The sequence below is a fragment of the Epinephelus fuscoguttatus genome, linkage group LG4 (assembly GCF_011397635.1).
Source record: "Epinephelus fuscoguttatus linkage group LG4, E.fuscoguttatus.final_Chr_v1".
NCBI classification, from domain to species: Eukaryota; Metazoa; Chordata; class Actinopteri; order Perciformes; family Serranidae; genus Epinephelus; species Epinephelus fuscoguttatus.
This window is the reverse complement of record NC_064755.1, coordinates 9,425,538-9,438,993: the sequence shown is the minus strand read 5'-3', so window position 1 is coordinate 9,438,993 and position 13,456 is coordinate 9,425,538. Positions and strand designations below refer to the sequence as shown.

At 42.0% G+C, this 13,456-nt stretch overlaps 3 protein-coding genes across 5 annotated transcripts in view; 1 reads left to right on the top strand and 2 right to left on the bottom strand.

Moving 5' to 3' along the window:
- LOC125887938 (uncharacterized) overlaps positions 1–13,456 on the bottom strand; it is a 145,401-nt gene that overhangs the window by 76,769 nt on the left and 55,176 nt on the right. The window contains exon 3 of the mRNA XM_049575089.1: positions 8,884–9,220. Coding sequence (XP_049431046.1) covers positions 8,884–9,220 — 337 coding nt within the window. The remainder of the gene's footprint in view (positions 1–8,883; positions 9,221–13,456) is intronic.
- LOC125887939 (histone H1-like) overlaps positions 1–13,456 on the top strand; it is a 113,953-nt gene that overhangs the window by 47,390 nt on the left and 53,107 nt on the right. The gene's annotated exons all lie outside the window — the stretch shown is intronic.
- On the bottom strand, positions 530–1,796 carry LOC125887984 (metallothionein B-like). Its single transcript, XM_049575136.1, has 3 exons — positions 1,660–1,796; positions 1,466–1,531; positions 530–741 (listed from the first exon to the last, which is right to left on the bottom strand). Exons 1-3 carry the CDS (start codon positions 1,682–1,684, stop codon positions 650–652), a joined length of 183 nt encoding a protein of 60 aa, XP_049431093.1. The 5' UTR covers positions 1,685–1,796; the 3' UTR covers positions 530–649.

The following is a 13,456-nucleotide window of genomic DNA, read 5'->3' as shown; positions in this document are numbered from 1 at the left end:
CTATTTGTTGGTATACTGTCAAAACCAGAGGATTTGGTCCTCCCACTCCATAGCTACAGTCTTGATATTTGAAAGTAAAGGCCAAAGTTTAACGGTCTTAAATCTTTTGTAAAATGCTTACAAATTAAGTCTGATGTGTTCTTTCTGGACAAGCCTTTGAAGTCCTAGCAAAACTGGCTGTAACAATGCCACTAGCTTTTTGAAATCTGGGTTGGTGCAGTCAGAATTTAAATTTAAAAAAAAACAAAAAACCCTTTATTAGCAGCCATTGCTAGCAACGTGCGCCTATAGTTCACACGAGTCTTAACATTAACCTTAAGAATCAGTTCATTTGATTGTCAAAGACAGACCACTGCAGCCTTAAGAACTTGAGCTTTGCATGTTGCCTCCCTTAAAGGGTGTCCTTGGACAGATGACTTTACACTGCAGCAACACAGCTGAACGCCACCTCAGCTTGTTTCATACTGAGGCTTGAAACCCTATAGCCTGCACTGTTCCAACAACTTTAAACCAAGACAGCACATCCACATTTAAGGAATCAAGTTTATTTCAACACTGGACAAGTACAAAATCCATTTACTGAAGACAATTAGTCAAAGTATATACAGGCTCTATCACAAGGGCTGAAGAGGCCAATGTCACAGGCGCCTCACTGACAGCAGCTGGTGTCACACGTCTTCCCTTTGCACACACAGCCAGAGGCACATTTGCTGCAGCCAGGTGGGCAGCATGAGCAGCAGCCTGCAAAAAAAAAAAAAACCACAAGTTAGTGAAAGACCAGTGGTAAAGTCATCTAGTCTGGCAGGGGAAAACCCGTGAGACAGCTACCACCTTAAAAATTTTAGGACATTATATAATCGACTGCAAGTCAGAACATACTTTAGGCAAAAATTAGTAAAACATCCTGGACTCTTTGAATGTCCAGCTGCCCCAGTTCATTAGGCTAATTAGAGCCAGCTGTGCAGTTGCCTACATTTCATGTAAAAGAGGAGATTTTACATACACACTAGGAAAAGGAAACAAGGGAGACAATTTAAACATTTTATACATATGATTAAGAGTGCAGAGAAAGTTTTAACTCATGGGCCCAGTGCATTTAGAGGAAAGGGCAGAAGCTGTAAGCTTTTAGGACATACTGCCATCTTAATGGTCACTCTGAATTAGTATCTCCTAAGGGTTCAGTATTCATCTGAAGAAAGACTGTTAGTCTCATTCCTAGGTCGTCAAAGACAACGACTTTAGTTTGGTGATTAGACCGAACCACCAAACAAAGTGTCATATTTACCGACCTTGGAGAGAGATTCAATTAACCATCTCTCTCCCGAATTACATGCTGCACTCCGAAATCCCTCATGTAGGCCAATATAGTGCTCTTCAAAACAAAATCATAGAGAGCTTTATAAAAAATATGGTTAACAGAGAAACGTCTTATAGGTCACAGATGTAAGGATGTTATTTGACTTACTCTTCTTGCAGGTGGTGCAGGAGCAGTTAGTGCACGTGCAGGATCCTCCGCAGGTGCAGGTTCCACCTAGACAACAAAATCAAGCCAGATCAGTTCAACCTTGTCCGCTACTGCTAGCGACACATAGCCTTACAAAATACTAGGATGTAACCATGAGAAATAACACCAAACAGAAACGTTAACGAATAACTTACTCTTGGAGCAGTCGCAAGGGTCCATTTTCTCAGTTGTTGTTGTTGTTTCTTGTTTTAGGGTGAAGATGCTGTGTCTCTGGTCTGAGCCGAGTCAGTGTTTTGAGTTTCAGAGAATGGGCGGCTCTTTTTATAGGGTCCTGAACACAACAGCACCGGGTGCAAAACTGCGCCTGTCACGCTGCACGCAGGCACGTAGTAGACGTTTACAAAGAAGTTTGTGCACACGACTTCTCAACCACCCAGAAGCGAGAGCAAAGAGCTGAGAGATTCCCAGGCGAGGACGAATTGACTGGCGTGTTGTCTGAACCTTTGTAAGACCCCCCGACCCCCCTTTCCCCCTCCGGCGACACCAAACCCCGGAATAATTTACTTGTTTACGCGGAGAAAAACATTATTATACACGACAGTATTTAGAACACAGGTTACTACAGTTCATCAACAGACTGTTTCATTTCCAGGTACTATGTGGGGACATTGAACGACACCTGTGTCTCCATTAGGATATTATAATTTCCTTTTTGCATGTGTGGTCAGTAGTGAAATTACGGAGCCCTGGAGTGTTATATGGGGTATCTGAGGGAAAACGCCTATTTAATATGTAAACACTAGAAGATCAATAGACTAAGTCATGTGCTCAGTTTGCGCACGGATCTAGTGAATGAAATGTCAAATTTATGTGGAGGAGTGTGTAGTTGAGATGCGTTCACGGGTGCAAAAAAGACTTCCGATGTAATATTTTACATTATAGTGTTAACACTGTAGCACATTGCATGTATTTTATTTTTGTAATTTTACATACTTCGTACTTATACTATATTTCTACAATCAATAAAGCATTTCTGATCCTGATTCTGAAAGCCATGTCTAAACTAGAAGATACACAAGTCGTAGGCTAGTTGTTTAAGTGTAATTAATCAGAGGATTGTGGGGTTATATGGCTCACTGTTTGCATGTTACCTGTTGTTTATTTTTATTTTTAAACGAGATTATACAAGGTAATTTTAACATTACAAATTTCTAATACCAGTCTAGTCAGTGTTTTAATATAACTACTACTAAATTACAATAATTACCCTACTTTGTTTAACCTGTTTTCTTTTATTTTGAATTTCTGTTGTATTTCCGGAAACCTTACATCAAAATACAAAATTAAAAAATGTACTGTACGTGTCCTCTTTCAATTTACTAATATGAAATCAATCATGTGATCCGTAATTTTATTGTCATACAGACCATAGTTTTGAGGTTTAGTCATTTTGCTCAATACTGTAATGTCATGGTGACTTTCAAACATTGACAGTCGTGTAATAGCCTATTGGCTCAGTGACAGTTTTATTTTCCCATCACATGTAGTGTCCTGTGCTGGTTCTCGATGTTTTCAGGTCTGTGCACACGGTACAAACACACTGCTATCTGTTGTGGTTTCTGCAATCCCCCCTTCCCTCCCTACCTCGCGCCGCTCTGCACCCGGCCGCTTTACTCAGCGCTCGTGAGCAAACCAAAGTAAATAGGCAATTGTAGTGTGCTGCGTTCAGGTAACGTGCGCTGGAGGAACGACCTCAGTCACAAGTCAATTGCACATGACAACTCTTTTGCTTGCTGCTCGGGTCCAGGGGACACACAAAACGTCAGTGACGTTTTTATCAATAAGCATAATCGCAGGTTCGTGATGAAACTGGAGGTTGAGATGATGAAGACAATCAGGGTACTCCTTTTGTTTTGAATCCTGTAGAAATAATTAGCACACCCACTTCAGTAAAGAACACCACTGTCATTTTATGAGGATAACTGTATTTTTATTTGTTTGTTAGGCTACGTTTAGCTACCTCACATTTCCACAGGTGGCGACTATTTGTGTACTATTCTGATGTCGGAGCTTGTGATGGGAGTCTGAAGGCAGCATTGTCCCTTCTGCGCACTGTCCGGCTGCTCTGAGTGTTTTTCCACAGAAGTGACCGTTATTACATGTCCAGGCGTAATGAGTCATTACGGGATAAGGTTTAGAGCTGAGTGCAACTTTTTAGAAACAACAAGAAAATAATCAGCTCACAGCCCACTTGAGTTCCCAGGAAATATAGGCCTCATATGGGCTTTTTTTTTATCGCATTGTGTATTGTCAATGTTAATGTCTTGTTGAGTGAGTCCAGTAGTGTAGTGGAGGGTATACGCAGGTATACAGGTTATAGACTACCCACCACTTTTTCTGTCCATTTACAATATACCCACCTATCAGCCATCAATCCAGTGGAGTATATGAGAGAGTATACTCGCTTCCTCCTCAATAACCTATCCACCTAGTAGTACACCCACCTCATCAACTACAACTACACCACTGAGTGGGTCATAACCACAATAAGCCTTGATCAGACCTGTGCCATTTTTGTTGTGTAAAAAAGGGTGTTTAAACCCCTAGAACTTTATTCTAAATTATTTTATCACACAGAAAAGTGTATAAATGACACACATATCATTTTTCCAAATATAATAAACCTGGAAAGCTGAAAAAGCGCATAATAACCCCCCAAAAAACAGACCTCAATGTCTGTCTGTGATTCAAAGTTGAATCTGTTAATTTACACAAATCACAAAAACTAAAGAAATTAAAGCTGCGAAGCAGCGTTGGGAGGGACCTCGGCCCCACGCCGTCGTCCCCCAGCCCACAATCAATCAATCAATCACTCAGTCAATATCACAAATCACACTTTGCCACACAGACACACACACACACACACACACACACACACACACACACAAACACACACGGTCTTGTGTCTGTCAGAGTGAAGCCATTGTTATGCTAATTAATGACCATGTATTTAGGCGACAGCACAGGCACTTCAAGCTCAGTTTGACTAATGACTAATGATAACAGAATCAGGAGGAGGCATCTGACACCACAGCAGCAACACAACCACACACGTCACACTATCCAGGCACCGCTGTGATAGAAGTTAACCTGCAAGACAGTGGAACACAAAGGCTCTGGAGAAGAGGCCGAGTTACTGACATGCAGTACTGCAGAGTTAGTGACATGCAGAGAGGGAGAGAAGGGAGAGAGAGGAGAGACGGGGGAGAAAGAGAGACAGAGAGAGAGAGGGGGGACAGGGAGTGGAGTGTTTGTGTGTGTGTGTGTGTGTGTGTGTGTGTGTGTGTGTGTGTGTGTAATTGTGTCGCTAAAAATTGCAAATTATGAGCTGCAGGTTGCTCTAAGGTTACTTTATTTTTTTTCTCCATGTCTCTCTCTCTCTGTCTATCTCTCTCTCCCTTTCTTTCTCTCTCATACATACACCTACAATGAATATTTGGTATGTATACTACTGACATGCAGTACAGCAGAGTTAGTGACATGCAGAGAGGGAGAGAAGGGAGAGAGAGGGGGGACAGGGAGTGGAGTGTGTGTGTGTGTGTGTGTGTGTGTGTGTGTGTGTGTGTCTGTGTGTCTGTGTGTCTGTGTGTGTCCGTGTCTGTCTGTGTGTGCCATAATTCTAGTTATTATACACATATGATTGTTGTCACATATGTATACTATCAGATATTAATATATACTTCCCACATGTTGTACCACAATAGCCAGAATCATAAGTCAAACTCAATTTGAAAAACTGTAAAGGGTTCTTATGAAGGTGGTGTGAGCGTATATTTTGCAAGTTGTAGACATAAGCCATGTGACATCATGAAACTTTGACATGTGTGATGATCAAACAACACATACATATTCACTTGAAATCATGTGACCTAGTGAAAGTTTGAGTGATGTGAACTGGCTGCTTTGAGGATCTAAGTGCAGCAATCACACACAAATATATACTAGTTAATGTCAGTGGAGAAAGTGAGCAGGACTACATGTATTCCCATTCTTCATGAGTTCAAAGACTTTCACCAGGACATCTTGTATTTACAGGTTTTTGGTATCAGGCATTTCTTTCAGAGTTTTAGGAATGAGTTTAGTAAATGTTATACTGTGACCACACACACACACACACACACACACACACACACACACACACACACACACACACACACACTTCACTCTGGTTTGCTATGTAAACATTATACTGCAAATACAACAATGTATAACTACAAACAAAATTTTAACACAATACCAGAACATTACCATGGAAAAATCATGAATTATAAAGGACAGTGAATAACAAAAGACAATGATTTTTACAAAGACTCATCAGTTATTAAACAAAATAGCTTGTAATTTTTCATATATCATTTCCTCAAAGAAATTGACTTGCACTTGAAATTATGTAATTTGCTCTAACCCTCCACGTCAATCACTTGAATTAAGAGAAATCAAATTAGTGCAAATAAATGGAAATACATTTATGGTTATTTTTACAATAATTTTAAACCTCTTCATCTGTTAAAAGCTTGGGTATACAACTAATGTATGCAATCATTGTCCAGCTCAATGTCACATGTAAAGGGTGCTTTTGAAGGTATTGTGAGCTTATATTTCGAAAATTCCTCACACATCACACTATCCAGGCACCGCTGTGATAGAAGTCAACCTGAGAGACACTGGAGCACAAAGGCTCTGGAGAAGAGGCCGAGTTACTGACATGCAGTATGGCCGAGTTAGTGACATGCAGTAACAGGACACGAGACAGAGAGATGGGGGGACAGGGAGGGAGAGAGAGTGTTTGCTGACATTTTGACATATCTCACATGTTTACATACTTCCTGTTTTTGGCAGAGGGAGTTACAGATTGCACTCAGTATACATAATGTTGTATGCATCAAAAAGACTACATTTAATTTTTCTGTCAGTTACATCAAAAGAAAGGTGTTTGATGAGACTACTGTGTTGTTGAATGTAACATTTCCTCAAAAATGTATATTCTTTCCTGATGTTTGTAACACTGTTACTGACTTGTACTTGAAATGAGGTGATTTACTGCAACCCTCCAGGTCAGTCTCTTGGGTTCAGAGACATAAAATTGATAAAATACATGGAAATACTTTTAAGGTCATTTTTAAAGTAATTTAAAACCTCATGTGTGTGTGACCACACACATACACACTTCACTCTGACACACAGACTGTCAGAGTGAAGCCTTTGTTATGCTAATTAACGAGAGCTGCAGCTCTCACACACAGAGCAGAATGGCTTGAAACTTTCTCAAACAAATCCTTCCAGATGCCAAACCGTGGGTCCCATCTTCAATCTGAAAGCATCACCAGATAGATAAATTTGTTCCGAACGCAAACATATAAAGCTTGTATGTCTATGGACTGAAAAATGTCACCTTAATCACAGGTTTACAGTGTGTTGACCCACATCTTTTCTTCCAGAGATCATCATGAGGAGTTGTGTCCTGCACCTTCTAACGCTTCTTAAATCCAAACCGTTCAAGTTATGACAAAGTCCTTCACAAGTAATGTTCAGCAGGGGTAGAGCTGTAATTTGTGCAAGTTTGAAGCAGTTATGATAAACGGTGTAGGAGCAAATAATTTTTGTTCGACAGAATTTGTCCAAAACGTCACCTTACATTCAAATAACAACAGCGCACTTCCTGTTGGAGTTAGGTCAGGGGTTGCAGCGCGACATTTGTAGGTCTTGATGAGACGAACGAGACAGTTTTGGTTTGGTCTTTCTAACTGGTTCCTACCCGTCACAGCGGGCATTTTCGTGTGTCCAGGTGGCACAACAAATCCTCAGGAGGTTTTGGAGCACATCACCTGTAACACGCCATTACATCCAAACCATTTGAGGATTGAAAAAGTTACGCACAATAATTGATAAGGACACGTTGGACAATAATGTGTGCGAGTTTGAAGCCGATACGATAAACGGTGTCGGACTAGTTGATTTTTAAAGGATTTTTTTTTTTTTTTTTTTTTGAGGAAAACTCTTATTTTGAAAGGGAAATATCTCACTTCCTGTTGGATTTAGGTCATGGGTGCGAGCGCGTGATTTGTAGGTCTTGATGAGACGAACAAGGCTGTTTTGGTTTGACCTTCCTACAACGTTCCTACTGGCTGCAGCGGCCATTTTTGTGTTTCTAGGTGGCGCTAGAGAGCCCATTTTGGCACTTTTCAGATTATTTTTTTCATTTTATAAAATTTTTCGCCAGTTCTGACATGCGTGCCAATTTTGGTGAGTTTTCGAGCATGTTAAGGGGGTCAAATTCCAGTTGAAAGTCGCGTACGCTGAAAGAAAGAAAGAAACAACAACAATAATAATAATAATAATAATAATAACAAGAACAAGAGGGTCCTCGCCCTTCAGCCGAGGTCCCTAATAACACATAACTGATTTCATCACACTCTTTAAATACATTCACTAACAGTATATAATCAAATATAATTATAGCTGACAGGAGAAGAAACAATTGGAATATCCACAATTATCGTGAACTATATAAATATTTCACTTCTCCTGATCCAGTAAATTTTCTGTCTTCTATAATGTAATGAAGATATTTCAACTTTATCTACACAATCCCATATTCTATTTTATAAAGGTGAGTCATGTCAGTGCCTTCTGCACATGTATTTCCTTACATACAATATTATTTCCTAATAATACTAGACTTACAATAAGTACATTCAAGCATGTAGTTACACAATAATAAATACACAAATTATTAAGTACATTAGACTTAACAAAGATACTGAAGTGTTACATCATGTTTTGACAGTCTGGATATTTCCAAAATTTAAAAAAAAAAAAAAAAGTTGACTGAAATTCTGACCGTGTCATGAAGAACTATTGTGTCACAAATACTAAATCTAATGTGTGAAGTGCTGATATCAGTGAGAAGTGGGGTCAATATACATTGATTAACTCTATCACTATACTTAGCTGGTGTCTTACTTCAATTTATTTTAAGAGGATGATGACTAAGTAAATCAGTGATGTTTCCCTCCTGGTCTCAATTGATTATAGGGACAGAAAATTATGCATGAAATAAAAACATTTAATAAAAGTGAACATGTTGGATTACATTAACCGATTTATGGAAGAGACTTGCAAAATGTTATCATTCAGGCTGTAGAGGAAGATCCACCATATAGTTAATTATTATTGATGTGTTGTGAGCAGAGGAGTGAGCTCTTGAGTGAGGAGTGAGGTGGCTCTTAAAAGAGCCGTTGTGGTTTGTGGAGCAGCAGCAGCAGCAGAAGAGAGTTTAAGCTCTCTCTCCGCGGATGCGACGGGCCAGCTGGATGTCTTTGGGCATGATGGTGACTCTCTTGGCGTGGATGGCGCACAGGTTGGTGTCCTCAAACAGGCCCACCAGGTAAGCCTCACTGGACTCCTGCAGAGCCATGACAGCGGAGCTCTGGAAGCGCAGGTCGGTCTTGAAATCCTGAGCGATTTCTCGGACCAGGCGCTGGAAGGGCAGCTTGCGGATCAGCAGCTCCGTGGATTTCTGGTAGCGACGGATTTCTCTCAGAGCCACGGTACCGGGCCTGTAACGGTGAGGCTTCTTCACGCCGCCGGTGGCCGGGGCGCTCTTACGGGCAGCCTTGGTGGCCAGCTGCTTCCTCGGAGCTTTGCCTCCGGTGGATTTACGAGCGGTCTGCTTGGTTCTTGCCATGACTTCTTCTGTCTTTGGTCAGGAGAACGACGGGGTACTGTGAAGTGACTCGCTGCTCTTAAACTGTGGGACCGGCTCTGAGATGTCTCTAACCCGGCTCTTTGTCCCGACTTTAGAGAGCGTCTGAAAATGAGTGGCCGCGAATGATCTCTCCCTCTACCTCGCGTGCCTCACGCCCGGCTGGGCAGTGAGTCAGCATGGCTCCTCTTGGCAAGACGCCTCCATATGCCTCCAAACATGGACAATACTGGGCTCGGCTGAGATTTGTCGGCAATGGTGAGCCTCCGACACGTGATTATGTCTGTGACAAACTATTGTTTGATTCCTGCTGGATAAATGTCACGGACGTGTACTCGTTCATATCTCTGCCAAACAAAAGAGATTTTGAATTAACATTTTTCCAAGAGACTCCTTTAAAACGTTTCCTGGAGGTTTATACCTCCAAACAAAGTGAGCCGAAGTGGAAAGAGTGGACGGTGGAGTCCTCCGCTCAGCTGGATGTCATAAATGTTGTTGTCAAGTTCTGGACTGGCAGGGTGCCAGATAGCGATATTGACTTAATCCTGAAGCGGTATTGTGACATCATACAGGTTATTAAACCACTGGACAAGTATGGCATCTGGTATGGTGTCCGAAAATACAAGATCAAACTGCACAAAACTTCTAATGGGCAATATAAACAACTTCCCAACAGTATTTCTCTCGGCCCATACAACGGGCGCATTATTTACCCGGGACAAACCATCACCTGCTTCATCTGTGGCTCGGCTGACCACCAGGTGAAGCAGTGTTTGACAGTAAAATGATGGAGATGTGGCAAGCTTGGCCACAAAGCGAAATCATGCACCCTGGAAGGCTTCTGTAACCTGTGTGGACAAAATGGCCATACTTTTTTTCCCTGTCCAAAATCATATTCCAACCAAGTCAGATATCAGAAGCAACAGCCTAGTTCCTCTGAGCAGCTCCCTGACGAACTACATCGGCAGCAGCAGCTTCGTCAGCAACAAAAGCAGCCTGGATCAATCATCCCGCCCTCTGTTGACCAGCTGCAACTCCAGCGGCCTGGACCCACAGTCCAGCCCTCTGACGATCTGCAGCAGCAGCTCCATCCTTCTCCTGCTCAGCAGCGGCAGCAGAACCAGCAACCCCCTGGTGGTCAGCGTCAGCAGCAGCAGCAGCAGCCCCCTGGTGGTCAGCGTCAGCAGCAGCAGCCCCCTGGTGGTCAGCAGCAGCAGCAGCAGCAGCCCCCTGGTGGTCAGCGTCAGCAGCAGCAGCCCCCTGGTGGTCAGCAGCAGCAGCAGCAGCCCCCTGGTGGTCAGCGTCAGCAGCAACAGCAGCAGCAGCAGCAGCAGCAGCAGCAACAGCTTCATCCTCTAGTCCTGCAGCAGCAACAGAATCAGCAGCTCCCTGGTGGTCAGCGCTCATCTGGTCGACAGGAGCAGCAGGGCTCCAAGACAGCAGACCATCGGCGCACTCACAGCCAACCACCGTCTCAACAGCTGAAACCCGGCCCCAATTCTGCAACTCTGCGACGGTCCCACAGCCAGCCTCCGTCTCCAAAGCTGCAGCCCAGCTCCAAGAAGGCGCTTCATTCTTCCACCCAGAGGCCACATCAGCAACGTGACCCAGCAGACCAGCAGCTCTGCAGCCAGCAACCAAGTCCCAAGCCCACAGCTCTACAGCCTCATCCTGGCCCCAATTCAACCGAGTCCCCGCAACAGCTTCTCCCAAAATTCTCCCCTCCATTCTCAGGTGAGACCAGCCCTGAACTTGTAATTAACACTGATATTGAATGTAGTGGTGATGATGATGATGATGACGAACACAGCTATGAGAGCGCCAGTGAGTCCCCGATCTCTGATCTCTCTGACCCACTAACAGCTGGTCAGAGAGTCAGTAGTACTCCCCTTCTCTCTCCTCTCACTGAGCTCATCCCCCCATCAGTAAGCTGGACTCTTTTTCCACCACACCTGAATTTTCTGCTCCCTTGAGTGAACCTGAAGAACCTTTTCAACTTGTTAAAAAAAAAGAAGAGAAAATCACGTTTTGTGGAAAAAAATAGTAAACGGCATGACAACAAACCCACACCTTAGACTTTTATGTCATGTGCTTTCTTAATGTCGCTACCTTGAATGTACGAGGCATAAACTCTAATGTTTTCAGACAGCAAAAGATTGATTATCTGTTAAATACCAACTCTGACATACTATGTACTCAGGAATTGCGTTTGACAACCGATGAAGATGTTAAGAATGTGTGTGATATGTGGTATAAAGGTAAAAGTGTTATTTCAATTGGTGAAAATAGTGCAGATGGAGTTGGAATTTTCTTTAACACTCAAGAGGTTAATATCATTAGAAGAAGGGACATAATTCCAGGTAGGCTTCTCATGATAGATTGCTTTTATAGAAAAGATAAATATAGAATTATTAATGTATACACTTCACCCGAAAGAACTAAAAAAAAACAACTTTTTAAAAGACTTAGAGAACTCCTCTCAGTAGGATATAATATCATTTTATGTGGAGATTTTAATACAGTCACATCAGAAAATGACAGACATAGTGCTGTACCATTTACCTTGACATCTGAAGGTAAAGTACTAAAAGAAATATGTGAGGAGTTTAAATTAATTGATGTATATAAATCTTTAAATCCTTCTGGGTTTGACTTCACTAGATTTGATGCAAAAACGAAAACACGTATAGACAGAATGTGATAGTAATAATTTGTATTGTTGATAAAGTAAAACTTTGAATGCAGGACTTGTAATACTTCAGGGTGTGAAGTTTTGTGATGTTGAATATACGTGGATGATTTACTGATCTGTTTATGGGACCCAGTAGTCTCTGTTCCCGACCTCCTGACCTACACTAAATCATTAAGCAGCCTGTCAGGATTACAATCAACTGGGAAAAATTGTGAGTTTATGCCTTTGAAGAATAATTTGTGTCCTGTATTATTGAAATCTTTGCCATTTAAATTACTCGCTACCCACATTAACTATTTTGGACTTAAGGTTCCTAGAAACCCCAAATTTTAATTCAAATTAAAAATGGATTTTTTTGGATATGATGGACAAGCTAAGAGCTAATATGAGGAACTGGAGGTTGCTTCCGCTTTCATGAAAGCACCAAAGAGCAGCTCAGTCGCTGTCCAAGGTTCTGTTTTATGGCATCATCACTGAGTGTTTGTTTCTCATCTTGGTAGTTTCAGCTGACAGTGAGCTGTGACGCTGCCACCAGGCTGCAGTCTTTGTATTGGACCACAGACACTGACACATAACATGTAGAGCAAAGGGAAATAAGAAACAGAGATGCCTTTACCTCAGGATGATCAATAACATGCACACAACATGTGCTCTGGATTTAATCTTTTTCCAGAAAAGGGCAAACGCTGTGACAGGCTGTGACAAATTCAGGGTAGAAACAGTCAGACTGAAGGACAGGGAGTCAGAAATGAGAGGACAGGTGAGTGTATAAAGGTTTGTTGTGCTTGTGCACACTGACTGACGGCATTCCTGCTACCATTAATGTATTTATTATTTATATGAAATATAAACGTTTATGTTTCTGTTACGTAACATAGGTAAATAATGTAAAGTATACCTTTCCACATCAGAGCCTCTTATAAAGCCACTCAACATGTGTGTCCTTCTTGAATTTTGGGTCAAACTGGTTTGTATTCAGAACAATGACAGATAGTTTATCTGAGCTGCTGTTCCTCTGAAAGTTTTGAAGGAAGTCCAAATCTAAATTTCAGTCAGTCCTCACCTTGAACCTCAGCAGAAAACACCGAATAGGCTAACTGTTGTGTGACACTTGATTAAGTCTTTTAATAATATTTAGGAATGTATCCGTGAAACTGTGTGTAACATTTAAAGCCACGTACTGCTTCCACAGACAGCTGACATGTATTTGTCGGTGTGGTTGATCATTAATAGTACAACTACTAACTATTTAAATCTAAAGGAGTCACAGCAGCAGCAGCAGCAGCTCTGATGGTCAGTCTGGCTGAACTGCACCATGAGCCTCGGCCATGATCAGTGTGTTTGCTGACACCAGAATAACTTCAGTTTATTCCAAAGTCATCAACAGCAGATGGTTGCTTTTACACGGAGTCCCTGAACAAACATGTGGACTGCTGGAAAACGGCTTTGGTGAAGCTGTGATGCATTTGAAGTCATTTTAGGAGACAAATGAGTGGGAAAAGCCGCTGAGCAGTGCTGGCCACGGCGGTGAATA